This window comes from Theropithecus gelada, chromosome 6, assembly GCF_003255815.1.
Source record: "Theropithecus gelada isolate Dixy chromosome 6, Tgel_1.0, whole genome shotgun sequence".
Classification (NCBI taxonomy): domain Eukaryota; kingdom Metazoa; phylum Chordata; class Mammalia; order Primates; family Cercopithecidae; genus Theropithecus; species Theropithecus gelada.
In genome coordinates this window covers 153,845,326-153,873,208 of record NC_037673.1, presented here as the reverse complement: position 1 = coordinate 153,873,208, position 27,883 = coordinate 153,845,326, and the positions used below count along the sequence as shown (strand labels likewise).

The 27,883-nt window shown below is 46.6% G+C and overlaps 1 protein-coding gene across 8 annotated transcripts in view; it reads right to left on the bottom strand.

Annotated features, from left to right (window-relative positions):
* CYFIP2 (cytoplasmic FMR1 interacting protein 2) overlaps nucleotides 1–27,883 on the bottom strand; it is a 134,122-nt gene that overhangs the window by 74,055 nt on the left and 32,184 nt on the right. For 5 of the 8 annotated variants that reach the window (XM_025389269.1, XM_025389271.1, XM_025389270.1 and 2 more), the window contains 11 exons: nucleotides 24,988–25,169; nucleotides 22,744–22,840; nucleotides 21,254–21,382; nucleotides 17,777–17,881; nucleotides 15,798–15,889; nucleotides 13,863–13,980; nucleotides 11,104–11,223; nucleotides 10,473–10,598; nucleotides 5,333–5,499; nucleotides 4,494–4,641; nucleotides 1,224–1,377 (listed from right to left, as the gene is read on the bottom strand). In XM_025389269.1, coding sequence (XP_025245054.1) covers nucleotides 1,224–1,377; nucleotides 4,494–4,641; nucleotides 5,333–5,499; nucleotides 10,473–10,598; nucleotides 11,104–11,223; nucleotides 13,863–13,980; nucleotides 15,798–15,889; nucleotides 17,777–17,881; nucleotides 21,254–21,382; nucleotides 22,744–22,840; nucleotides 24,988–25,169 — 1,438 coding nt within the window. Of the gene's footprint in view, nucleotides 1–1,223; nucleotides 1,378–2,280; nucleotides 2,356–4,493; nucleotides 4,642–5,332; nucleotides 5,500–10,472; nucleotides 10,599–11,103; nucleotides 11,224–13,862; nucleotides 13,981–15,797; nucleotides 15,890–17,776; nucleotides 17,882–21,253; nucleotides 21,383–22,743; nucleotides 22,841–24,987; nucleotides 25,170–27,883 lie in introns of all 8 variants that reach the window. The other 3 variants (XM_025389275.1, XM_025389276.1, XM_025389274.1) reach the window with 2 other exon arrangements.

The window sequence follows — 27,883 nt, the reverse complement described above, 5'->3', positions numbered from 1 at the left end:
ATGTACTTGGAAAATAGCATTTGTTAAGCTTGAGTGGCAGTGGTTGTGGGCTGGTGGGGGAGAAGAGGAGGCAGTGATGTTTTAGAGCTTTAGATGCCCATATAGTTCCCATCACCCTCCTACAAAGTCATCCTGAAAACCTGCAACCTAAACTTGAAAAGTACGCTCATGGCTGGGCACAGCGGCTCATGCCTATAATACCAGCACTTTGGGAGGCTGAGGCAGGCAGATCACTTGAGGTCAGGAGTTTGAGCCCAGCCTAGCCAACATAGCGAAATCCCGTCTCTACTGAAAATACAAAAAAAAAAAAAAATTAGCCAGGCATAGTGGTGCATGCCTGTAATCCCAGCTACTCAGAAGGCTAAAGCAGAACTGTTTGAACCTGGGTGGCAGAGGTTGCAGTGAGCTGAGATCACACCACTGCACTCCAGCCTGAACCTGGGAAGCAGAGGTTGCGGTGAGCTGAGATAGTGCTACTGCACTCCAACCTGGGCAACAGAGCAAGACTCTGTCTCAAAAAACCAAACAAACAAAAATGTGTTCATTACACAAATACAGTGTCAGTGTCAAGATAGGCCCCCAAGTGCCCACTTTCAATTGGATTGTGGCTCCTTGACTTCTTGTGTGTGTTAATTCTTAGATCCCATACAGTTTAGAGGCCTTGAAGGCCCTTCCCAGGCTACTCTCTAATGGAGAAGAATGTACTGTTTGTTACAGTCATCACTCTTTTCAATCCCAGCAGACATACGAAGACTCACGTCCCTGAGATACTACTCTTCCTCTGCCCTAGACATACATCTTACTAAAAGGAGAGGAAGTGTGAAGAACACAGGACTGGGATGCAGCTCGAGAGCCTCCCCTGCTGGCAGCAGCAAGTACTACTTAGCGCTCGGCTGCGGCTGAGTAGCAAGTCTAGCATCCATGTGTCTGTATGTGCATATTCTTGTTTTTGATCCCTCTCTACTAAGGACTTTATGACAAATTAGCCACAGGTATCTCCCGGACACATTTAGCTAGGTCAGAATAGCTGAGTTGAACCTGGCCTTTCCTAGCTCCAAAAGCCCACTGGAAAGTGTGTGTGTTTTCCTTGGCGGTGATATCAACGATCACGTCCTTAGGGTCAACGATCACGTCCCTTTGCCATGCCTGGCTTGGTGGTCTTAGTGTCTCTGAGCCCTTCGTCCCCTCCCTCCATGCCTCAGCAGGGGTGGGATGCAGCTCACCACTGATGTTGAGCAGATGTGTGAAGAAGAAGGACTGTTTGTGAAAGTCCTCTATGGCGAGGACAATGGGTCCGTCGAGGCTGCTCCTCAGGGTCTTCTTGGAGCCGCTTTTGTCTGCAATGAGCGATTCAAGCATGGTCCGCACCATGTACAGCTTGAAAAAGAAGGCAAGATGAGAAGGTCAGAAGCTGGCCCTCTACCCCAGGGGAAAAGGTTGCTTCGTGTTGTATTTATGTATTTATTCTTTTCTGCAGATGTCTGCTCTTAAAAAGCATTGTCCTAAGGAAGCACCAGTTTATGGTTTGAGAAGTAAATGTGGAACTGTGAAAAGCTTCATGGCCAACCCGGGCCCCGTGGCATCCCTGGGCCGGTGGACCTGGCCACAGCAGGTGGCTCCCTGCTCTGCTTGGCCAAGGGTGTGTATATCAGAGGAGAACCTCATTACGTGTCACCCTGGAGTCACTCCCTGTTTTCCCAGAGGGACACAGATGCCATGGGCGGAGCACTGGACTGGGAGTCAAAAGACCGGGGTTCAAGGCCAGGCACTGCTGCTGATTTGCTGTGTGATCTTAGGCAACAAAGCCCCCACTCTGGGCCTCAGTTGTCTCATGTAACATGAGGGGGTTGGACCAGATGCCTTCTCACACCAGTCCCTTTCAGAACTAACATTCTGAGGAACTGAGAAATGGGATAAGATCAGAACGAACCCCCTCCCACACCTGTTCCTGATCCTCAGCGTTTTGACCCCGTGGCTGAGCAATGGCGCCCCCTTGGTGGCATCAGCTGCACTGCACAGCCTGCTGAAGTCCGGGGTGGAAGGCGGGTTAACATTGGTACTTACACAGGAGGCTACTAGACAATTAACTCCCGCTTACAGGGTGCCTTAAGTGCAAAGGATGCAAGTGCGGTGGGGTGGTTCTCTTTGCTAATCTAGATCTCTCCACATCATTTGTCTGTGAATCTTAGGGCTGGAAGGGGCCTTGAGGAGCCAGGCTAGTCCATTCCTGCTGCCTCCTCGAGAAGGGTACCCAAACCACCCAGCCAGGCGGTGTGATACCAGGGATCGGCAGCCTCTTCGGCCCTGTGTGCCACCAGTGGGGTGAAACAAAGCCCTCGGGGACCACTGGCAGGCCTAAGACACAGATAGGAGAGAAGGAAGAGGGAACGGGAGGGCAGGAGAGACAGGGAAGAGGGAGAGAGAGAAAGAGAGAGAGAGAGAGAGAGAGAAAAGCAAGAGGTATTGTATACGGTGGGAAAGCCGCCGCGACTGCCGGGGGCTACCTCTGAGACACTCCAACCTCCCAGCAACCACGTTCGTCTTCGCTGCCTCTGGAGCTTCCCTGGGATCTTCCCCACCACATGCCTGGCACTGATGCGGGCAGGGCAGCCACAGAAACGTGACCCACCATCCCTGCCACAGGGCTTCCTTTGTGGGAAAGCAGCCATGGTGGCCGTCAGTGCCTCAGACAGTCCCCCATCTGCAGGCCTGTTGGGGGGCCCGTCTCATCATCCCTAAGAGCCGAGAAGCACTCTTCTCAAGACGGCCTCTCAAGTCCTCAAAGGAGGAATCCAAGTCTAATCTGTTGTGGATGCTGTCTGATTGATGTCCAACTCTAACTATCTCAAAACTGGTTTCACCCATAAGAGGGTGAACTCTTTTCCCATGTACTTTTACTTAACAGAGCATTTAATTCACCAAACCAGTCTCTATCCCAACTATGCAAGATGCCCATGTCTACTGTGTCCTGCAGACCGTACCAGAGCCCTGGGTGGGTGTCAGGAGACCTGGGTTCTTGTCCCACCTCCACCTGGGACTCACCTTGTGACTTGGACAAGTCACTTCCCCTCTCTAGACCTCAGTTTCCCCATCTGCAAGATACGGGGAGGGCCTAGGTTTCTCTAAGAGCTCTCCCAGCTCTGGTTGTCTAGGAGTCTATTCCACATGTCTGTGCCACCCTGGCATGACCTGGTGGAGGCTGGGGGTGAGGGGGGATTTACTGCTGGTGACCCACCCCTCTCACATCATCTACACAAATCCTCCCTTCCTCACCTCTCCTTTTCTCTCTGCCTGTTAAGCCCTCTTCTCCTCCTTTCCAGTGTCTTTTGTGCCTTGTCTGTCTCCTGCTCACTCATGTTTTAAAACTTACAGAAACACCTGAAAGCCCTGCTCAGTGTCCCCCGGACCTCAATCCTTGATACTACACAGAACTATTTGCAGACGCTTCCTCGGGGCGTTCTACAACCAGCCAGTGAGATTGATGCAAACTGGCAGAGGGTTGTCAAGCCAAGGGGAGTTAAGACGACCCTGCCAAGAACCCACCTCTCCCCTGTCCCAGCCCCGAGCACAGACACAGACACACACACAGGGAGAAGGGTCAGGGGGTGGGCCTCGGATGGTCCATCTCGGGTGACTGAGAGCAGAGAGAGGCTTAAAGGTCATGGTAAGTGAGGCCTCTGAGACCCTTAAACCCGCAATGAGAACCATCTGCTTTTTCCAGCACATCAAAAATACCACCAGAAACTACCTAGCCTTAAGTAGGTAGCAGGGACTTAACGGAGATACTCAGATTATTGACTTTTTTCCTGTAATGTTATGACTGCTCTGGATAAGCCACGGGCGACCTCTCGCGCAGAAGCTCTGGCTGGCAACTCTGAGTGTTTCCAAATACTGGACTTCCTCTAAGGGGACAAGGGCTTTCAACACTTGCACTTTTGGAAGGATGTGGAACTAAGGGATATTTTGTTAGTAACACAATCTCATTCAAAGTTTTCATTTTGCAGAGAAGATAGTCAGAGCTCAGAGAGCTCAAGGTGCTTGCCCAAGATCACACAGCAAGTCAGAGGCAGAACTTTTAGGGGAAAGGGCCAGGGCTTATTAAAGAGGGACAGGATAGATGCGTATAGATTCCACTTTAACCTCCTCCTGCACTTTGGAATCTATACTTCATAGGACTAGAAGATAGCCAGGCAAGGTGGATGTGGTATTATCCCCATTAGCTAGTTTAAACAACTGAGGCACAGAGAGATCTGTAACGCGCCCGAGGTCACACAGGTATCTAGGACTAGAATCCAGGTCTCCTGAATCTTAAGCCAGTGGTCCTCCTTCCTATATCAAAACAAGATGGCAGAATAAGACCAGAGCAGCCTCTCAACCCTGCCCCTCCTGACCGATGGCTCCCAGTCCCACTGCCCATGGCCAGCCATGATGATCTACCATAGCCCGGCTGGCCTTTGAGTCAACGCAGCTGGCCTGTGCCTGGAGCCGCTTACCTGTGTGCTGGACGGCCCCACAGCACGCCGGGGCACCTTGATGTCAAATCCACCTTTGGGGTCCTTCTCCCCTCTCAAGCATGGGTCATTGGGGGGCTCTCGCCCTCCCTCCCAGTCACAGATGGTCTTTCGAATTGCCTGTAGGACACTGGGGAAGGAAGAACTAAGACTCAGACCAGGTTTCACCATGGGAAAAAGGCACTACAAGCTTGTGTGTCTAGGGGCCATGGTGTCCCAGGACCACCCACATTTGAATTCTTGGGGTGCTTGTAAAGCATGCTCATTTAAGGTACGGTCCAGGAATCTGTGCTTAAACAAGTGTTCTACATGGTTCTGATGTCCAAGGGATGTCTGAGAACTCAGCTCTGAGCCCATCAAGTGAGACAGAACTTGTGTGAGGCAAGATGTCTATTTTTCCTTTCTGGTTATCCAGGAGTCTCATTGGTCTTATGAAATCTGTGTGTGCTTAGTTTTCATAATAGCTTAGATGTACTGCATACCTACTCCATGCTACACGTGCTTAGGTTTATCTGTGGACCATCTCATTTCATCATCCCAACAGGCAGCAGGTGGCATTATAATCCCCATTTTACAAATGAGGAAAACTGAGGTTTGGAGAAGGTCAGTAACTTTACCAAGTTCACACAGCTAGATAGCAGTGGATATGGACTTCCAGAGATGAAAGCTTAATTCATCCCAAATGCCCAATCTCCTAAAGAACCCTCTAGAGCTTGCTGGAAGAACCCGTGGGTGTTCAGTGGCTGAGCCAGGACATCCTCTCTGAAGGGTATCTGGCATACTTATGTCTGATATGCTCCTGAAGGTATCTGAAAACCCACCTGATGAGGACGTTCTTCTTCTTCCGTACCGCCTGCCGCAGGGGCTCACGCAGCGTCACCTGGGCGAAGTCCTGCAATGCTGCGTAGATGGTGTTCCTGATGGCCTGGTTGAAGACGCTCTCCATCCTGCCCATGAGCACCTGCAGGCCTTTGATCATGGCGATCACCTGGGCAGGAACAGGCCAAGGGTCAGGTTCACCATGTCCAGCACCCCAGCTCTCTACTACCCATCATCACCTCGCCAGGGGAGGCGGGGAATGATATCCAGAGGCATAAGGCCAGTGCTACTCAAAGTGCCAGTGCATGACTAGGTAGGAGACGTGTGCCAGAATGTACGTACATCAGCACTTAGCTTCATTCATTGAGAAAATGTTGCTACAAAACACAAATGTCAGCTCAACTAACAGCATTCTTTGCAATGCAGCTGATTTTCATCCTGGCATGAGCTCTTGATTTTGTTGCTCACTGCTGACAAATGGCAGCTGGCCCATGGGCTACCATTTGAGCATTTTGAGAAGTGCCCTGGCTTTTGAAGGCCCCTCCATAGACCAGGCACCCACAGACCACATCAAATAGAACTTTTTTAACATAAACTTTTCTAAAGAATTTTTACAACCTTTGTTTTTAAAACCATTGGGCCAGTTACTGCTTGAGTTGATAAGATCAAAATTTCTCCTGCAGAAGTCATGGGGGAGAATGCCTCTACTCCTCTATTTCCCTTCTCCTTACCCTAACTCACTGATCTGTTTGGAGAGATTGGGATTCAGGCGTGTGTGATGAGAGGAGCCTGGCTTGACCTTGGCTCACTCTTTTGGGACCTGCCTGCCTGCAAGTATGTGGCCTCCCTTCTAGGTTTCTGGCCACTTCTTGCACGACCATCCCCTGCCCACCCCGAGGAAGGGAAGCGTGTATCTATGCAGCTGCTTTGCCTATTACCCAGTGGCAAGTTTAATGAGATGTAGGAGGCATAGGAAGACTGGTGTGGCATTGGGTGAAAACCACATTATCTAGTTCAGCTTTACCAGCAGTAAGTCTGAGCCTTCGACTCCACTGGCCTCTAACATTAATTTCTCAATTGATTCAGAATTCAGAGGCAAAGATATGTGGCAGATCGTCCACCTCATGACTGCCACACAGATCACACCCATACTGGCATGTTCCACCTTCTACACCAGACTGGAAACACATAGGACAGGGCCCAGCTATGTTGTGCACACCCAACTGCCAGTGTCTGGGCTCATGGTGGGCAGACACATTTTTTGTTGAAAAGGAACAAATAAATGAACGAATGAGCTTAGATCCTAAGCCTGTTTTTTTTTTTCTCTAAAACTTAAAGGAAGAAAAAGAACATTTTTAGATAGAACTGGTATGAAAACAACTCAGGAGGTGATGGTTTTCAGTGGCACCAACAGTACAACAATTTTGTTGGCGATAAGTTTTGGTGCAGAGAAATAATGGGACAGAAGCATTAGAGGACTGTTAGATCGTAACAGAATCTGGGCTCCTGGCTACAGATGTAACTAGGAGACATCAGGACAAAGGAAGGAGTAGATAATGAAGATGTCTCAGACTAACTCCAAACACAGAGGAGTGGGCAGGCCTGTTGGTTCTAAGGGAAAAATCTTTGCAACTCTAGACAAGGCAAAGATTTCTTAGCTGAAACCCCCAAATCACAAACCACCAAATAACTGATAAACTGGACTTCATCAAAATGTAAAACAGCTGCTCTTCAAAAGGCACCCTTACAAAAATGAAAAGGCAAAGTCACTAATGAGAAAAAATATTTGTGATATATATTTGACTAAAGACTTGTAATCTAAAATATGGAACAAATTCTCACAATTCAGTAATAGGAAGACAGAAACCTGATTTTTTAAAAATGGGCAAAAGATCTCAATACTTCACAGAGGAAGATATATGAATGGGATCCAAGACAGGACAGAGGTAAAGGGAATTCTCAAGATAATACATAATAGGAGACTCTTCGATCAGTGGCTGGGCTGGTCTAGAGACAAACCCATGCAGATTGGAAAGAAGAGGGCTTGTGGAAGAATGGCTCCAAGAAAAAAAGAATAATACCAAAACTCATCAAATGATGATGGTGATGGACCATTTTGTAAGGAGTTTTACATTTTGTTGGTATGTTTGAGGTTGCCTTTTTGATAGACTCATAGAAAACAAAACAAAAAATAAAGTATTGCTAATTCTATGAAGAACAAAAAGTTGTGCAAGAAAATAAAGGTATTCACATTAGATCATGTGGCTCAGTGATGGACAATAGTTACTTGGTTATAATAATAATAAGGTAACTATTGATTTTTACCAAAAAGTATAAAATTACCAAGATGGGAAGATGGGGGAAGGAAACCAGGTATGTTGCAGGGATGTTGCAGGGATGGGAGGAAGGATGGAGAGAGCTATGTCCTCATTTCCCAAAGTAGAAAATCAATACAAAATGTCATAAATTGAAAAACCAAGAAATAGTCTCGTTAGAACTAGGGAGACAAATACTACAAGGAATCGCTTAACAAGTTGAATGGTGTTTCCTATTTGGGGACTCAGATTGGAAAGGCATGGGGCAGGCAGGTTACTACTCTCACTTCGTTTTATTTTTAAAGGCCACACTGAACTACTTTTCTTTTTAATTTTTTAAAATATGTTTTGTTGGCCAGGCGCGGTGGCTCAAGCCTGTAATCCCAGCACTTTGGGAGGCCGAGACGGGCGGATCACGAGGTCAGGAGATCGAGACCATCCTGGCTGACACGGTGAAACCCTGTCTCTACTAAAAAATACAAAAAACTAGCCGGGCGAGGTGGCGGGCGCCTGTAGTCCCAGCTACTCGGGAGGCTGAGGCAGGAGAATGGCGTAAACCCGGGAGGCGGAGCTTGCAGTGAGCCGAGATCTGGCCACTGCACTCCAGCCTGGGCGGCAGAGCGAGACTCCGTCTCAAAAAAAAAAAAAAATATGTTTTGTTAATGAGATAAAAATGATAAAACCTCTCAATGTATAGCAAAGTAATGACTAGAAGGAAATCGAGTGACATGTTCTTGGTGGTTGTGCTTGGATGATGATATGAGGTTGTGGGAAGGTGAAGGTAGAAGTGGGCTTGGGGTAGCATCTTCTAAATCACTTACAGTGCATATGCATCCCTTTTATCAAGGAAATAAGTGCAAAAATAGTTGTATAAAGTTGCATTTACCCTCTGACTGTCTCACTTTAAATAGGCTTCAGGATGACTTTGTCCTCTAGAGACGACTGCAAAACTTTCTTCCAGGTTGCCCGTTAGTAATGGAAGTGCCAACGGGTCTGGGGCCACTCAGGACAATGTCAAGTGTGATTATGATTTTTCTCCTTTCTGAAATTATGCCACTGAGCCTCCGTCCTTTAAAGTGAACTTGGAGAGACAACGACTTTAACCTCTTACATTTGCATGACCCTGTAAGTTTTCAGAGCTCATCTACATTCATTATCTTACTTGACAATTATTGTTTGATTCTCCATAATAACCCTGGGATGGGGCAGGGGAGAAATGATTAGCTCCATTTTACAGATAAGGAATCTGAGGCGCTGAGAGCTGAAGTGACCAGAGGCCCAGGGCTGGGATCCAGGTCCCTGATTTCTAGATTCATCTCCTGTAGGTTTCAAATGGTCCTCAAAGAAATAGCTGTCACTCACAACCTAGTGTAAAAGAGTTTTCCTCCCAAATAGAAACATCATTTTGTAATCAAACAAAATACAATACAAAAAGGTATAAATCAGACAGTCCTGTTTCCAGAAATTACTACTGTTCATGGTTTGGTATACACATAAATATTTATGTCCTTCAGTTTTCCACAAATATATAAAAGTATATTATATTTTGGAATAAGTGGAATCATTTTATATGTTGTTCTGTTTTTGGTCTAAATGTCTATATTTGGAGTTTTATTTTTTATATGTTGATAATATGTATTTAGATATATTACATATTTCTTTACATACTTAAAAATATCCACATTTATGTGTATATGCATCTTTATTTCTAGATATATTTTTGCTTCTTCCCTGTATGCATGAAAACTACAGACATGCTGTTCTTTATTTCTTTTTTAACTTAACAATATGCTGAGCATAGCCTTCCACGTAGGTATATCTTTTTTACTTTTTATTTTTTTTGAGACAGAGTCTCACTCTGTCACCAAGGCTGGAGTGCAGTGGCACAATCTTGGCTCACTACAGCTTCCACTTCCTGGGTTCAAGTGATTCCCCTGCCTCAGCCTCCCGAGTAGCTGGGATTACAGGTGTGTACCACTACGCCTGGCTAAATTGTTTTTGTATTTTTAGTAGAGATGGGGTTTCACCATGTTGGTCACGCTGGTCTTGAACTCCTGACCTCAACTGATCGACCCCTCTTAGCCTCCCAAAGTGCTGGGATTACAGGCGTGAGCCATGGTATATCTTTTTTAGAGACTGCACAGTATGCAACGATATACCTGAGTCTTAACTTATTTACCTGGTTCCATATTGAAGAACATTTAAGTTGTTCCATATATTTCGGTATTATAAACAACACTGTGATAAATACCCATGTACATATATCTCTGCACAGTTGGCTTATTTCCTTGGGATATAATCCCAGAAGAAGAACTTGGCCAAAGGGTATGCACATTAAAAACGAGAGTACATGTAATCAGATTGCTCTCACAGAAAGCCTATAAAATGTAGACTGACCACTAAAGACATGAGAATGTCTATTTCCTGCAATTTAACCTGCAACAGGCATCACCCAGCTGTCAAATCTCTGCTATCTTGATGGTAAACACTGTGTCCCATCTTATTCCAATCTGTAGCTCTTTGACCACTGATAACTTTGGGCATTTTTCATACCTCTTTTAGCCATTTGTGTTTGTTTCTTCTGTTGGTTTCTTTGTGCCCATTTTTCCAGTGGAATGGATGTTTTTCTTTGGATTTTTAAGAACAGAATGAGTTTCTAATCAATTCTGAGTAACAGAGTAACTTCTGACAAATTAATTTAGATGGGAGGACAGGGAAGAGCATGCAAATTGGGGCAACCAATGTTGTTTTCTTGCTCAGAACTACGCAGGAACCACCATGAGCTACAGCCTCAGGGACAGAGGGAGATGCAGGGAGTCTCACCTACCTCAACGAAGGCAAATTTTTCCTCACTGGTGTAATTGTAGCGCGTGGCTCTCTCATATTCTTCTGCAGTGCCAGGACAGTCCTTGTTGCAGAACTTGTCTGTGGGATGAACCAGCTTCCAAGAGTACTGGGGAGAGTGGAAACAAACCAAATGTCCATCAACTGATGAACGGACAAACAGAATGTGGAGGATCCATGCAATGGAATATTATTCAGCTGAAAAAAAGGAATAAAGTACTAATTCATGCTACAATATGAAAAACCTTGAAAGTATGCAAAATAAAAGAAGCCTGACACAAAAGGCCACGTATCATATGATTTTATTTATGTGAAACATCCAGAATAGGGAAACTTATAGAGGTAGAAAGCAGATTGCTCAGGGCTAGGGAGATGGGAGGGGAGATAACACAGGGTTTCTTTTTGAAATGATGAAAATGTTCTAAATTTGACTGTGGCTATACAACTCTGCGGATATACTAAAAACCAACGAACTTACACTTTAAATGGGTGAATGGTATGGCATGTGAATTGTAACTCCATAAATCTGTTAAAAAGAGAGCGCTAGAGGGAGATGGAGGCAGATTCCAAAGAAAGAGAGGTCAGTGTGAGGCCCTCTACCCGGAGACACCTACCACCTCCATGACGTGGGCGCTCCACTTGGATAGAAGCTGCAGACCCCGCAGGGCTAAGTCAAAGAGCTCGCGATACTCCTCGTCTGACTTCTGGCTGTCCAGCCCTGAGCCCGTCACCACCTGGGGAGCATCAAGTGTCATACTCACGGTCTATGTGCCTGACACTTTTATATGTTATCTTATTGATTCCCCCAAGAACACTGCAGGGAAGTGCTATTATTACATCCCCTTGACAGATAAACTGAGGCTCAGACAAGTGTCTTGCTGAAGCCCACGTGGTTTATAAATCACTGAAGGTTTGGGTTCAGGTGGTGATGCCAGAGTCCCACTCATAACCACCCTGGAGTATTACAGGGCAGCAATTTTCAAACTCTGACTGCATTCATTGTAGGAAGTGCACACTATATGGTAACTCATGAACATATATCTACATACAGATATTAAATATATGTATGCAACAATTTTTTTGCTTTTTTTTTTCTTTTAGAGACAGGGTCTCACTGTGTTGCCCAGGCTGGTCTCCTGGGTTCAAGGAATCCTCCTGCTTCAACCTCTCAAAGTGCTGGGATTACAGACGTGAGCCGTCACACAGAGCCTCAACAATATTTTTTACAAAGCAATCTTACTCTTAATATATGGGATTCCTTCTGATTTTCTATTCTATACTTATATAAAAATGCTAATCACAAACACTAAGTTGATTTCACAACTCATCAGACATGACTCACAGATTGAAAGGCAGTGGATAAACATCTATATAATATTCCACAATGATACAGAATATGGACGTATGCACAAACATACTCGTGTGTGTGTATATGTACATACACACATATACACATACAGCCAGTCCTCCTTATTGGCGGATTCTGTATTTGTGAATTCTCTTACTGGTTAAAATTTATTTGTAACCCCAAAATCAACACTCATGGTGATTTCTCAGTCATTTGCAGACGTGCACCCACTCCCAGCTGAAGTCAGACAAAGTGACTCTGCCTTGTTTCAGCTCTCATACGGTAAACAAGTGTCTTTTTTGAAGTCTACTTAGTGCCATGTTTTCTGTATTTTTGTGCTTTTAACTCAATTTAAAATGGTCCCCAAGCTTAGAGCTAATGCGCTATATAGTGTTCCTCTGTGCAAGAAAGCTGTAACATGCCTTATGGAAAAAAAATACATGTTCTAGATCAGCTTTGTTCAGGCATGAGTTATCGTGCTGTTGGTCATCAGCTAATGAATCAACAGTAGAGATCACATCGAGTGTCTTCAAACAGAAGCACGTATAAAACAAGGTTATATAACGATCAGTTGATGAAAATGTTGTGACCAGAGGCTCACAGAGCTGTAACTCTGATTTCTTCTTGGGGCAATAATTTAGTATTTGCTACTTCAGAGTTCATGACCACTTTACAGAACTCCTGTGAATAATGAGAATCAACATGTATAGAGCATATAATTTAAAAAAATATCTTTGGCCAGACTCATTCTTAGACCACACCAAAATGTAAGTAGGAATTAAGAGCTCTGGCGGGGGGCAGTGGCTCATGCCTGTAATCCCAGCACCTGGGGAGGCTGAGGCAGGAGAATCATTTGAGTCCAGGAGTACAAGACCAGCCCGGGCAACATAATGAGATCCTGCCTCTATTTTTAAAAAAGAAATAACATATTTAAAAAATTTTTTAAAAGAGCTCTAGCACTCAAAATAAGTTATTCCTGTAACTTCAGTTCAATTGATTGGTACATAAGTTTAGAAAGCTAAAGGTCTGGGCTTGACCTTGGTCCCTGTGGGCCACAAGTCTAATGACTACAAGTCATGGTCTAATGGCCACAACTCCTTGCATTTGTCAGACTGTCCCCATTTCAGGTACGTTGCTCTATGATCAAAGGCATCTCCTGAGTTGGGGTTTGTAAAGCAGAGTCACCATGGCTGTTAGCCACATGGTGGAAGCAGTGAGCATACGTGGGTCGGTGCACAGTCACCCACGAGTGCTATGTAATAAAGGAATCTGAGTCAGAGGATCAGTGTTTTTCAAACAGCATATTCATGTGTTAGGAGGGTATGTATGGGATGAGAACCAGAAGAATACATACATCCAAATACCAGTCTTCGTTGGTTCTGGGATGGTAGGATTTTATGTGATTTTCTCTCTTTTTGCTTATTTGTGTTCTTTCCTGAGGTTTGTGCACTGATCATGTCTCCATTTAAAAAAAAAAAAAGTTTTTAAAAAAGGAAAAATTAAGTGAAATGTATTTATTGGTATTAGTAGAGATTTTTATGACCTTCATCTGCCCTTAAGTATATTAATGATTTTTTTTACAATGATAATTTATTGCTGTGTAGTTTAAAAACATTTAGGTAATGTTATGAGTATGCGTGTTCTGTTTTCTTGCCATCCAGCGTGGCGATGGTTTGCATCACTTACCATGTACAGGCAGAACTAACCATCACCATGCCTTTATTATCTGCCATATCTTTTAATCCTCTCAATGAACCTTTCAGGATAGATACTGTTATCACCTTCATTTCACAGATGAGGAAACTGAAGCAGAGAGATGTTGAATAACTTGCAAAGGGAAGCAGCACCACTGGAATTCACCCCAGTCTGCTTGGCTCTAAAACCCCTGGTGTTGGCCACTTTACCCTCCTGCCTCCCTCCTTCCTACTCTCCAGTGTTCCGTGGATCCACGGTCTTTCCTGGCTGCTCCTTACCCCTTCTGGCCCTGGGCCCATGGGCCTGCTTCCCAGCAGCCTGTGTGCTCACCTCACTGTTGCTGTAGCGAGCAAGCTCGGAAATGAAGCGGATGTGGTCATCCCGGATCTGAACCATCTGCTCACAGATATTGTACTGGGGGCTGATGCTGCTCTGGGTACACGTCCACCTGGGTAGAAAATTACGGGGTTGGAGAGGGTCCTAGCCTCAGGTGCCTGGGTGGGACAGGCATTAGCTGCTCCTGGTGCTCAGCCCACATGGCCAACTCCCCTGGGTAACACCACATGGTATCCCAGCTGCCTCAGCAAGAGAGCCTGCTAAGTCCAACACTGTGGGAGCTTCAGGCCTAGTGGAACAGTCCTTCCTCCTCCTCCTCCTCCTTGGGGCTGGCCTCATCTAGGACCCAACTGCAGGCCTTTCCAGATACCTGGTCCATAATACTTACCAGTAATGTGAGAAGGGAGGGGAGACAGCGTCTCTAGGGCTACAAAGGGGTGGAATCCAAGCACAGAAAAAGCAAGGTGGGCAACCTCCAAAACCAGCCTACCCACTCTGACAGCACACTCTGCAGCTGAAGCTGGCTTTGGGGGGCCTTTGGGCTGAGATTGCGGAAATCTGAATGTGACTGTGCCTCTTTTCCAACAGTGCCCTGGCAACATGGAAGCACATGTGGTGGGGGAAGCCAGGGTCACTCTGAGACATGGGGGTGGCCCCTCCCTCCACCCACCCCCTCTACCTTTCGCCCCCTTCTCTCCTTCTCTCTCCACTCTCTTTCCTCCTTCCCTCTGCCTCTTTTCCACTCCTTGTGAAAAGATGTCATTAGGAAAACCATCCTAAGTCAGAGAGGAAATGAATGAATGAACATCTTCACTCTCCATGCCCAAGAGAAATACCACCACCCCCTCTTCTACCCTCAGGTGCTGGTGACCCAGCAGACAGATGAAGCACAAGCACCAGACAAGGCAGAAAAAAGATTCTAGGGAGAATTTAGTATTTCAGAAGGAGCCCTGACATACCCCTCATAAGAACGGCAGAACAGTGACAGCCTTCCTCAGGCCTCCCTTCAGTATCACTCAGAGTTACCTGTGGACAGGGGAGCACCCGGCCCCTCACACCCCGCCCCCGTCACTCCCCCAGTCTCTGCTCCCAGCCAGCTTCAGCGGGTCGAGAAGTCAGGCAGGGAAAAGTGAGGAATGAGTTCAGCATTCCCCATTCCCTGCTTTTCCTGCAAACCCCCTCACGCGCTGGCAGCCACAGGGAGATGAAGCGACTACGCGAGCTTCCTTCGGACACTCATTTGCAGAGGCTCCAGGCAGATGCAGTTCAAGGACACTCCATTTCTATCTTTTTAAGATGCCAATACACTCACCCTTGACTAAAGGACAGCTGGTTCCCCTCTGTGTGGAAAAGCCACAACTCTGGGTGAGAAGCACAGAGAAGGAACCTCCCTAACAGCCTGAGAGACCAAAGGGGCAGCCGAGGTTGGAGCCCCCCAACTTCAGTGAGGCACGGACACCCCAGGCCTTTGCATAGATGACCTAGAATTGTGGTTTATCAAGTGGCTGAAGGTGAGGCTGCCCACCCAATTCACGACTCCACGATGGACTTAGCACACGGTCATCTAACCTGAGAGAATCAGCATGAGGAGGAACAACGCCACCTCTCCTCACCGGACCACTGAGGGCTGGCCACTCCTCCAGAGGAGGAGGTGGACTCCTGCTGTCCTGCTGCAAGGACGTGCGAGTCACTGCTGGGCTGGACAAGGGGCGTGGCTGTGCTCTGAGCCCTTTTGAACCTGGCAGCAAAGGGCGGATACAAAAGGGCTCAGAGCACCCTCGCGGCTCCCCTCCGGCCGGCGCCTGTATTCTGATGGAATCCACCTGCCCAGGACTCTGGGGAGGGAGGAGGGGCTGAAGTGGCCCCTCGGCTCCCTGCCCGGGCTGGGCATCCTTGCGGGAGCCGAGAGACATTACGGCAGGCACTCACTTGGACTTGTTCTCTTCATAGTGAGCACTGGTCTTAATGTATCTGGCCAGCTCTATCTGCATGTCGCCGAAAAGGGGCACCACCTGCAGCTGCTGCAAAGGAAGCAAACACAGCTCGTGAGATGCTGAGGAGGGGCTGGGGCGGCCGCCTTCGCTGCCACCCCACTGGGGGAGGCACGCCTCTGTGTATGCCTGGGGGCCGACCCATAGTTTCTGCTTCCAATGATGCTACCATGTGACTCTGAAGCCAAAAGGAACCCTAGTCATGTATAGGTCCTCCCCTGCCTCCAACCAACTCTATGTTCTAGGCAATGGAGACCAGAGAGGCAAAGTGACTCGTCCAAGGTCACTCAGCCAACAGCATGGGTGAAGGCCAAGGACTGGATGGACGGCTGTCCAGTGCAGGGTCCTTTCCGCTCCAATCTTCCCTGGCTTAAAGCATCCTTGCTGCTATGAATTCTGGGCTAGAAGCAGGTGTCTGAGTGCTGTTAGTCTTTCTGAGAAAGTCTGTACTTTCAAAGCAATTAAAATCATGGTAATATCTAACACCAGAGGGCAGACAACTCCAGACCAAAAACCAAGGCAAATGGCAGGGAGGCTGGTATTTATCGTGTGCTTCTCACACACTAGGTACTACGACAAGCACTTTAAAAACAGTATCTCAAGCCATACAAGAGTGCTGTGAAGCCTGTACTATTATCATTCCCATTTCAGAGAAGAAACCGAAGCTTAAACAGCTTAAGTGATTTTTCACAAAGTCAGACCAGCTAGAAGTCAAGAAGCCAGGATTATACAACCCAGGGCTCTGAGTCATCTATTGTAACCCCACTGAATCCTCCAGGGAACCCTACAGAGCCCATACCCTTGGTATTCACATTTTCCAGACTTGGAACTCAGTTTCAGAGTTAAAAAAGATTTAGCGACTTTCCCAAAGTCATCCAGCTATTAAGTGGCAGAGGCAGACTTAGGCCCAGGCCTGCCAAGGGAGGGGCTGTATTCTCTTTCTTCGACCCTCATCTCATTCATGCTGACTTAGGAAAGATTTTGCAAGGGTCTCCCAAAATGAGCCCTATTTTCATTTGGGGCAACTCTAGAGAAAAGTAAAAGTTCCACCCTTGAAAACAAGCAAAGCCAAGGCACAGGATTCCTCTTAGTGACTTATGTTCCTTTTCCTTAACCTTGAAGATTCAGTGGGACTCAGGCCCAATCAGTGCCCTGCATGTCACACCACTAAGGAATTTTGCTGTGAATATTAATCTAGGCTTTCCCACGTCTGACCTCTCAGGCTTGCTCCAAGCCCACAGTGCTCAATGCTAGAATAAATTGAGAACATGGGAAGTTAATTCCAAAGTGTAAGATTCCTCTGCAAAATTCTAAGAGGCTTAGTTTAACTGCAAATTTTTAAAGATCTGGAGCCAAAAGATCAACTCTCAGAGGCACTGAAATAGAGTGAGTAGATGACGGACGTTGCTGAGGCATTCTATCCAGAGGTAAGGGCAAGCGGAGGTGGCCCCTGGTGCCCCAGGTGAGAGCCTGTGATTTTACAAATGTGAACCAATTTAAAATCCAGTCTTTAATCATTCTACTTCTGCGAGCTCTGATTTATACTGGAGATTAGAGCAGGTGCTGTCTTCTGGGATGCACCTCTTTAAGTGACAAGGGACTTCAGGAAAAAAAAAAAAAGCAGCATTCAAAAAGAAGCACAGGGCCTCCTCCTAGCCAAATCCCAGCTGAATCCTGAAACTTGGAACTATGTGTGGCTTTCATGCAACAGCCTTCTAGGGCATAAATGCCTCCATCGATGGCAGCTGGAGGCCCTGCTGTTCTATTCTCTCCCTCTTCCTACTCTTGGGATCTTTGGAGCTACAGCTCAATTTAAAAAACCTGACAGTTTCCTGGCTCATTTCATCCCTTTCCCCCAAAGACATCTGAGCTCTGGTAACCTCAGCCCTCTGCCCAGCCCCAGCCCCAGTTGCTGACCTTAAAGAATTTATCAATTTTGCTAAGATTAATTCTCTTCTTGGCATCCAGTTTGTAAATGTTACTGACATTTCCATCCATTAGGTAGAGGCCAAAGCCCATCACCTAGAATGAGAAGGCAACACAGCATAGAAACTAATCACATCCGCTGGAAAAGTTTAAAAACAAAAACGTAAGTCTGTATATGTCCTACACACACACACACACACACACCCGGTAGAGACGCACATTATATTATAAACACCTATGCATCTTCAAATAAAGGCAGGAAATAGAAGTCTAATTTCAACCAGAAATTTAGTGTATTACTATGGCAGCTACTTCTTCAGCCCTTACTATGGGCCTGAGTCTGTGCTCAGAGCATTAATAAGCATCATTTTCTCAAGTCAAGTTCTCTGCAATAACCTTATTCTACAGATGAGGAATCAGAGACACAGGGAGGTTAGACAGCTCGCTAAGGCCACACAGCTAAGCAGCAGAGACAGGAGCTGAACAGAATCTGTTGACATTTCCGCATTTAGATCTTTCTGAGAGAAAGGGCTGCTCCTAGCTCCTTGCTGTATCCCAGGGTGTGGCGCAACACAGGCATCTGATGAATACTTGAACAGGTAGTGAATGTGAAAGTATCCACCTCTTTCTCCACAGAAAGGACAATGTAAAGGTTTCCAAGAGCTGCTGGTGACTTTAATTTTTTAAAAAAAATCTTCCTGAATTTGCCCTCTGAGTGGGTTGACATTCTTGATTCCAACCCTTCTAACAGTTTCTTGAGTGCTGGCTTGGCTTGTTTTGCTCCTTTTAAAATGTATGCAGAAGGGGGCCTGAGCAGCTGTGTGACCGTGAGAAAGTCACTTCTCTCTGTGCCTCTATTTCTCATCTGACATGAACAGGATGCAGTAGGGTACTGCTAGGGTTGCTTCCCCTGTGGGTGCATTTACTGGTTTTTTTTTTTTGAGATGGTCTCACTCTGTTCCCCCACCACCCCACCCAAGCTGGAGTGCAGTGATATGATCACGGCTCACTGCAGCCTCAACCTACTGGGCTCAAGCGATTCTCTTACCTCAGCCTCCTGAGAAGCTGTGACTACAGATGCACGCCACCGTTGGCTAATTTTTGTATTTGTCTATAAAGATGGTGTTCCACTGTGTTGTCTCAAACTCCTGGGCTCAAGTGATCCTTCTACCTTGGCCTCCCAAAGCACTAGGATTACAGGAGTGAGCCACTCTGTGGGTATATTTTTGTTCTGCAGAATGAACTTCATCCTTTTCTGCATAAGAGCAGACAGTGCCCGATGGTGGCATCTGAGTTCACTAATACAAACTACCCATGTGGCAAAACCATGTGAAGGCCAGATTGAAGAGGGCGGGGAACAGAGAGGGAAGGCAGCAGGGAAGTCCCGGTGTGGAACTCCAGAGAATGTGAAAGCCGCATTAAGACTACTTGCTGGGCTGGCAGGTAGTGACTTAGCTTGTGGAAAGTTACAGCAACTGCCCAGGCAGAGCACCAGCGGTGAGAGGGGTGTGTGAACTGTGACTGGCTTCTCTGGATTTCTGACGGTCGGGAGCAAGCCAGGGTGAACAAGTCTCAAAGCCACCCAGCCCTGCAAACTTAACTGAGGTACTAAGACATGTAAGACAGGAGCACCAACACGGGGCTGGGATTCTCAGAATAGCAGGAGAGACACTGAAGGAGAAAAAAAAGGAAAAACCACCAGAATGTTGAGAAGTGAGGATCTGGGACAGAATCAAAAGGGGCTCTGCAGCGTGTATAAAGAATGGGAGAAGGCTGTTCATGTCAGTGCTACAACTGTGAGGTATCAGTTAGAGACAACCTAAGCTAACAATGGAATAATGGCTAAGGAAGGCTCATGGAAATCACATTATTTCACAGCAGCATAATATCGCCAAATAAATTTAGTCACATGAGATAAAATGGATACATGGTCATGCAGATTGCAAATTTTGAAAATATATAAGCATAGCAAAAAACTTAGAAGGACATACATAAAAGTGCTGAAAGTAGGCCAGGCGCAGTGGGTCATGCACGTAATCCCAGCACTTTTGGAGGCTGAGGCGGGCAGATTGCTTGAGCCCAGGAGTTCAAGACCAGCCTGGCCAACATAGGAAGACCTTGATTCTACAAAAAATTGTTTTAAAAAAATAGCTCAGTGTGGTGGCATGTGCCTATAGTCCCAGCTACTCAGGAAGCTCAGGTGGGAGGATCGCTCGAGCCTGGGAGTTAGAGGCTGCAGTGAACCACGACTGTGCCACTGCACTCCGGCCTGAGAGACAGAATGAGACTCCACCTTGGAAAAGAAAATGCTAAAAGTGTTAATTCTTGGTGAAGAGATTGTGAGAGATTTAAATTTTTTTATGCTCTGCTGTATATTCCAGATTTTTCAAAACAATAAATATGACAATTTTGGAATGAAACATGTAAACTGATGAAACAATTGTGATCACTTTGGCAAAATGTAGCAAAAGCTTGAAGATTTATTTTGTTTTCTAGTATGGAGATTCCTTAAAGAACTAAAAGCAGAATTACCATTTGATCCAGCAATCCTACTACTGGGTGTCTATCCAGAGGAAAAGAAGTTATTGTATGAAAAAGACACTTGCGCACATGTTTATAGCAGCACAATTCACAATTGCAAAAATATAGAACCAACCTAAATGCCCATCAACCAACAAGCAGATAAAGAAAATGTGTACTATATACACATCAGGAAATACTACTAAGCCATAAAAAGAAACAAAATAATGGCATTCACAGCAACCTGGATGGAGTTGGAGGCTATTATTCTAAGTTAAGTAACGCAGGAACAAAAAAACAGAATGTTGTATGTTCTCATTTATAAGTGGGAGCTAAGCTACGAGGGTGCTCAGGCATAAGAATGATATAATAGACTTTGGAGAATTGGGGGAAAGGCAGGGAGGTGGGTGAGGGACTACACTTTGGGTACAGCGTACACTGCTTGTGTGACAGGTGCACCAAAATCTCAGAAATTACCAGCAAAGAAATTTTCCATGCAACAAAAAAACACCTGGTTCCCCAAAAACTATTGAAATAAATTAAAAAAAAGGTTTATTCTGTTTTTTCCTTTGAGCCAGCAAATCCTCTTCTAGGAAGTTGGCCTTGACAAAAAGATGTGCACAAAAACTGCTACAAGGGTGTTCAATGAAGTTTAGCAAACAAATATCCAACCACAGGGGATATGTTACACGACAATGTTCCAAAACAATGGAATACTTGGCAGTCATTAAACATAACATTGTAGAAATAGCCTTAATGACATCTGGAAAGGTGACTATGGTATATTATACTATAGGAAAGGAACAGGTTACAAACCATTCTGTGCAGTAAGATCTGTATCAATGTTTAAGAAAAAAAGAAACATTGTTTTTTAAAAAGGATTTTTAATAAGAAGAAGGTGAGAGGGTAAGCCCAAGCCCCATGGGTGTGGCCTCAAGGGAGTTTTACCTTGAGGAGCATGTGTTTCTCACTAGGGGTCAGGTACATCTTGTTCTCGTAGTAATCCACGCAGATATTGACAATGTCAGCCAGCAGCTCCTCATAGCCTGGGATCACTTCCAGTTGCTGGTGGAGACACTGAACAGCAGCGCCACCCTCAGGTTAGGCAGCGCATGTATCCTGTGCCCTCACCTGCACCCCTGCAGAAGGCCCACAGCTGGCAGGTGTGGTCCCCACTGATGGCCAGGAATCACAGCTCCAGGGAGGGCAGCCTGCATGCCAGCTGGCACCTGATGCCTGAATCCTCTCCTCGATGTCCCCACAGTACTCCTGCACACCGCCCATGGCAAGGAACTCATCCCCCTATTTAATTCCCCGGCAGTTCTGATGGTTAGAAAGTGCTTTCCTGGCCTGAGCTAAAAAGCAGCTCAGTTTTACAGCAATAGGCTTCTGGTCATTTCAGCTCAGCTTGGAGGACGTGGGTTTATCTAGGATGTCTTCTCAGACAATGGCAGCAAAACCCCACCCGGGGGAGGAGAGCTGGTGGTGGGGAGTGGGGCAGGTGTCTCCCTCCCGGCAGGACACAGCAGTAGAAAAACATCTATTAGAGAAGGGTCTGAGGTCCCCACTCCAGGCCCTTTCTCTCCAAAGGGACCAACCAGGACCCTGCAGGGTATGCAGAGGAGGACACTGCTGGTACTTCCCACAGGCAAGAGAAAGAAAACCTGAGGCCTCAGTGACTGAACAGCTTTCTGCAGTTAACAAAGAGTGGCAAGGGCCCTGTCAACCCAAGGGCCTCTGTGATATGGATTTGAGCGTGAATACCCTTGGAAGATGGAGGATCCCCTCAGTTTTGTCCTGAGTCCTGCAGACATTCTTGCTAGAGCCTGTTTAGGCTGAAGTGACAGAAAGCAAGACAAGTGATGCTTGTCTTGCTTATGTTGGGCAAAATGGGAAAATGGCAGCTGAGGGGAGTGCCCTGGCAAACCAGTGGTAGCAATAACAACTATGTCTTCCCAGGCCCTGAACATCTGTCAGGATCTGCATGCTAAGGACTTTTCATATACTGGTATCATTTATTTCTCACAACAGTCCTATGAGATGGGTTCTCATAATATTCTCAAAATAACAGACCCATTTTACAGATGAGGAAACTGAGGCTTAGGTTGGCCCCAGGTCTTACAGAGTGGGTCAGTGGTGGTCTAGGATTAGAAAACAAGGCTGCCTAACTCCAGACCCCACGTTCTCAACCCTGATGCAGGGTCAGAGCACTGGCTGAGAGGGCTTCACGAGAATGACAACTGGAGAGGGTGAATGGGCCACCTGGGGTTGGGAGGAGAGATTTAAGTCCTCAGCTGCATTTCACTCTCACGGAGGGCAGCGGAGACGGAAGCTGCAGACCGAGCTTGTCTGCTTGGGCTCGTGGTCCACCCAACCTCTACATGCCTGCCTGTAACCCCGAGACACCAGGTCAGGCCTAACAAGGAGTCTGCCCTCACCTGGGTGATCCTGTTGTGGTTGGCCAGGAACATGGAAAGGTTCTGCGACTCCTGGATAGACTGGGGATCCGCCATCTTCCGCAGGAACTGTGCCGCCCTGAAACATAGATAGTGGGCGCTGCAGAGAGGACTGTCCAAGCACAACAGCCTAAACCATGCCTCACGGGCTCCCATGCCCACCTAACCCAGAGTGACACCATCCTGGAAGTTAAAGAGCTCTGAATATCCCAGGCAATGCTAACGCTGAAACAGAGTGCGTTCTGAAGTCATTTGCTTTGGGGCTGTCTACACCCTTGTAATAAGGACCCCTTAAATTAAAAGGCGGGAATGTACTAAAAATCTCTGAAATCTCAGATAGTTTAAGGGGAACTAGCAATCCATCAACCAGCCAGGAGTGGTGAAACAGGGAGTAAAATGATATCCTTGTACCCTCCTGTGACCTCCAGTGAGGCTGCATGGTAAGTTATGGAGAAGCAGCGCAGGTAGGATGCTAGAATGCACTTGTTGTGTATTCCATTATTTATAGGAAAACTTCAACATTTCCAAAGCAAAGCATTGTATAGAAAACAGAAGTCTATGGAACCTCACAGAATTGCAGGTGATGGGATGACGGGCACAGGGAACACAAGCAGGACTTGATGGGAGAAAGCTGCGGCTGCCTGACTTCCCAGCCTAACCTGGAGATGGTGCCACCTGTGTCATCACGAACTGTGAAAACAGACAAGACACCCCGTCTTGCTCATGACCTAGCTGGGCTGCAGAGAATCTCATTTGCGGCCATGACAGAAGCAGTCTGGCTGCAGCTGGGGAAAATTTGGTAGAATATATTATGCAATAAGCTACCCATAAAAAGCACTTTGGGAGGCCAAGGCAGGCGGATCACAAGGTCAGGAGTTCGAGACCAGCCTGGCCAATATGGTGAAACCTTGTCTCTACTAAAAATACAAAACTTAGCCAGGCACAGTGGCAGGCGCCTGTAGTCCCAGCTACTCTGGAGGCTGAGGCAGGAGAATCGCTTGAACCTGACAGAGGTTGCGATTGCACATTGCACTCCAGCCTGGGTGACAGAGTGAGACTCCATCTCAAAAAAACAAAACAAAACAAAAAAACTTTGTAAAGTTGTCAACTTCTAAGTCAGCCTTGAGACGGGGCCCTGCCTGCTGGACAGCACCAGATGTCACAGCTGACTCAGGAAGGTAAACTTGTGAGAATCAGTCTGTTTTCTCTGGTTACCTTGCAGCCCAAGGAGATGCCTTTATCAAAGGCACAGCAAATCCTTCTCAAGAGACTTCTGGGTGGCTGTATACTGGTTTCTGGAACGACTCCTCCCCCACTTTCAGTCCTTTTTGTTTGTTTGTTTTAATTAAAAAAGAGAGATGGGGTCTCACTATGTTTCCCAGGCTGGTCTCGAACTCCTGGGCTTAAGTGATGGGCCTGCTGTGGCCTCCCAAAGCGCTAGGATTACAGGTGTGAGACACCTCTCCTGGCTAATCTTTTTAAGAGCTGGCGGAGACCCTGAATTCCAAAGGCGAGCAACCATCCCATCAGCGTATCCCCACCTCTACACCTCCAGTGACTGACAGAAGGTTCAGCATATGACTCAAGCGGAATCAAAGGCAATCCTCCCTGGGAGGATATTCAGAGTTCCAAATACTAATTTGGAAGAAGCAGCATCCCGTCCTTCCTTAGAAGCTGGGGTTGCTGCACTGGCCTGAGGAAAGCTGCTGGAAGACTCCACGGACCTGAGAATGAAGCCAATGGAGAGGAGGAGGTCGAGCTGAGAGCTGGAGGCACCCAGCTTAACATCATCATCTGAGTGCCTGCGTGCAGGTGTGCCTGGACTTTCTGTGAGCCAATTCATTTCCTTCTTTTACATACACTGTTTGAATTGGCTTTATGATTCTTGCAGAAAATGACTAATGTAACCATTCTGTGATGATCTTACTGGTTCCATATTACATGGGGCAACGTAAAATGCTGCTGCTCCACAGATGGGGGAATGAGGATTTGATTCTATCTTGAGACATAAAACTCTTCAAAGATGAAGTTCTTCCAAGGCCCAGCTCTATGCCCTGTTCCTCAAATCACATTGAATCAGGCCGAGCCCTGCTGTGTTTGGGGGATGGCTAGTTTGGTACCAAAGAAAAAGCAGGGGAGAGGGGCTCCATCCTCTTCCTCCACTTGGCAGGCAGCCCTGGAGGAGGGGCCCGGCTGGGGAAAGGGAGAAGGGGAGGTTGCCCTGACCTTTTGTAGGCAGAGTGGTCATTCTTGACGCTGCACTTCATGTTCTTTAGCTCATCTAGGACAGCAAACATGTTGATGAACTTGCCCAGGGTCAGGAGGTAGGCCTCAGAGACAAAGTCCTTCCTGCGCTCGGCGTGGCACAGCCGCTTCACTTCGCTGCAGAACCGCTCGATGGCCTTGCGCTGGGGGCAGAGGGGCAGCGAGTAAGGTCCCCTGGGGCGGCTCACTGTGCTCCCTTGTAGGGGCAGGGTGCAGGCTCCTCTAGGGCCCTCCTTAGAGCCAGCCCTCTGGAGAAAGGCAAATCTGCCAGGCAAATTTTCTCAGAGGAGTCCTTAAATCCAAAGCTGATTTCTAGAGGGGAGTCTGGAACTTGCCCCCAAGTGATTCAAATCAACGCATTCATTCAACATACATTGGCTGAGCATTATGTCTTATTCATTTTGGCATTCCCAGCACCTAGGACAGTGTCAGAAACCAGTCAATAAGGCGGTAGAGACCAAGAGTGAGAGAGACACGCAGAGAGAAAAAGAGGTTCATTCATCCAGTAGCTATTTAATGGCCATCTGCTATGTGCCAGACACCATTCTAGGTCCTGGGGCAGAGCAGGAAACAAAAGAGAAAAGCAGACAAGCAAGGAAATTCTGCCTTCAGGAGCTTACATTCTAGTTTGTTTGTTTGTTTGTTTTTTGAGACTGAGTTTCACCGTTACCCAGGCTGGAGTGCAGTGTCGCGATCTCGGCTCACTGCAACCTCCGCCTCTTGGGCTCAAGTGATTCTCCCGCCTAAGCCTCCCGAGTAGCTGAGATTACAGGCACGCACCACTATGCCCAGCTAATTTTTTGTATTTTCAGTAGAGACTGGGTTTCACCATGTTGGCCAGGCTGGTCTTGAACTCCTGACCTCAAAAGTGATCTGCCTGCCTCAGCCTCCCAAAGTGCTGGGATTACAGGTGTGAGCCACCATGCCCGGCCTAGGAGTTTACATTCTAGTGAGAGAAGACAGAAAACAATGCATAGATCTGTTAGAACGTGGTATGTGCTATGGAGAAAAACAAAGCAGAAAAGCTTGAGGAGAAGGGCTCAGAGGGGTTCTTCTAAGGAAGAAGATCAGAGACGGAATCCTCAAGAAGTGACTTTCAGGAAAAGAAGCTGAAAGAGGAGGAAAAAGAGGCATACGGGGTAACTTAATGGTCAGTGTGAAGGCCCTGAGGCATGTTCCAGGGATGGGAAGGAAGCCAGGGTGGCTGAACTGGAGTGAGTGCACCAGGAGACAGAGAGATGGGGCCAGGGCACTGGCTCTTGTAGGCCTTTGTGAGGGCTTGGGCTTGGGCACTGCATGAGTTGGGGAGACATGGGAGGTTCTGAGGCCAGATAACGTGGCCTGAATTATATTTTAAAAGAGTCCCATTGGCTGCTGTGGGGAGAACAGACTCTAGGGTGCAAAGATAAAAGTGAGAGAATAGTTAAGGGGGTATTTAAAGGCTTAAAGGTGGGGTTACCATCTGACCCAACAATTCCACTCCTAGGTCTCTACTTGAGAGACATGAAAACATACGTCCACACAAAAACTTGTACATGAATGATCAATGTTTCTTCATCCTAGCCCCAAAGTGGAAATAAACCAAAGTCCATCAACTGATGAATGGAGAAATAAAATATGGTATATCCATACAATGGAATAGTATTCAGTCCTGAAAAGGAATGAAATTCTGACACATGCTGTAACATGGATGACCCTTAAAAACATCACACTAACTGAAAAGAGCCAGATGGACACAAAAGACCACATGTATGATTCAGTTTATATGAAATGTCCAGAATAGGCAAATCCATGGAGGCATAAAGTAGCTTAGTGGTTGCCTCGGGCTGGGATGTGGGCAGAGATGAGGGTATTATGGGGTGATGGCCAAAGGGTGTGGGATTTCTTTTTGGGGTAATGAAGATGTTCTAAAATTGATTGTGGGCCAGGTGTGATGGCTCACGTCTGTAATCCCAGAACTTTGGGAGACCAAGGCGGGTGGATCATTTGAGGCCAGGAGTTTGAGACCAGCCTGGCCAACATGGAGAAACCCCATATCTACTAAAAAAAAAACCAAAAAAACCCCAAAAAACAAAATTAGCTGAGTGTGGTAGCACACACCCATGGTCCCAGCTACTCAGGAGGGACATAGAGGCAGGAGAATCACTTCAAACCAGCAGGCTGAAGTTGCAGTGAGCCAAGCCAGTGTCACTGCACTTCAGCCTGGGCGACAGAGCAAGACTCTGTCTCAAAAATAAATAAGTAAATAAAACTGACTGCGGTGATGAATGCACAATTCTGTGAATATATTAAAAACTGCTAAATTATCCACTTTAAATGGGCAAATTATATGGAATGTGTTAAGTATATGTCTATAAAACTGGTACCAAAAATTTTAAAAGGCAGTTGAACAGCAACAACAAAACGAGGCTACTGTAGTAACCCAGAAAGAACAAGAAAGAAAGAGGAGGAAGAAAAGTAAAGCAGGGAAAGAAGGCGGAAGAGAAACGATGGCCCCGCTTGAGCTCCACTCCGCTTCCATAGGCCTGAGAGGTCCAACCAGCCAGTCCGTCCTTTCCTTCAAAGACTAAGTCATATTTCCTCCTTCCAGAGTCTAAGTCCAACTATACTCTGTGAGGATGAAAATGGTCCACACATGCACTGTCCAATACGACAGCTACCATCACACAAGGCCACTCAGCACTTGCAATGTGCCTAGGATTACTGAGGAACTGAATTTTTCATAGTGTCTCGTTTCATTTTTTTCCAACCTACCTCATGCTTTGATTTAAAAATTTTATTTTTACTCATGTTTAGCTTTTAATCTTTATGTTTTTCATGTTGTCACTTTTTAATTAAGGTAAGTACCCACATGTGG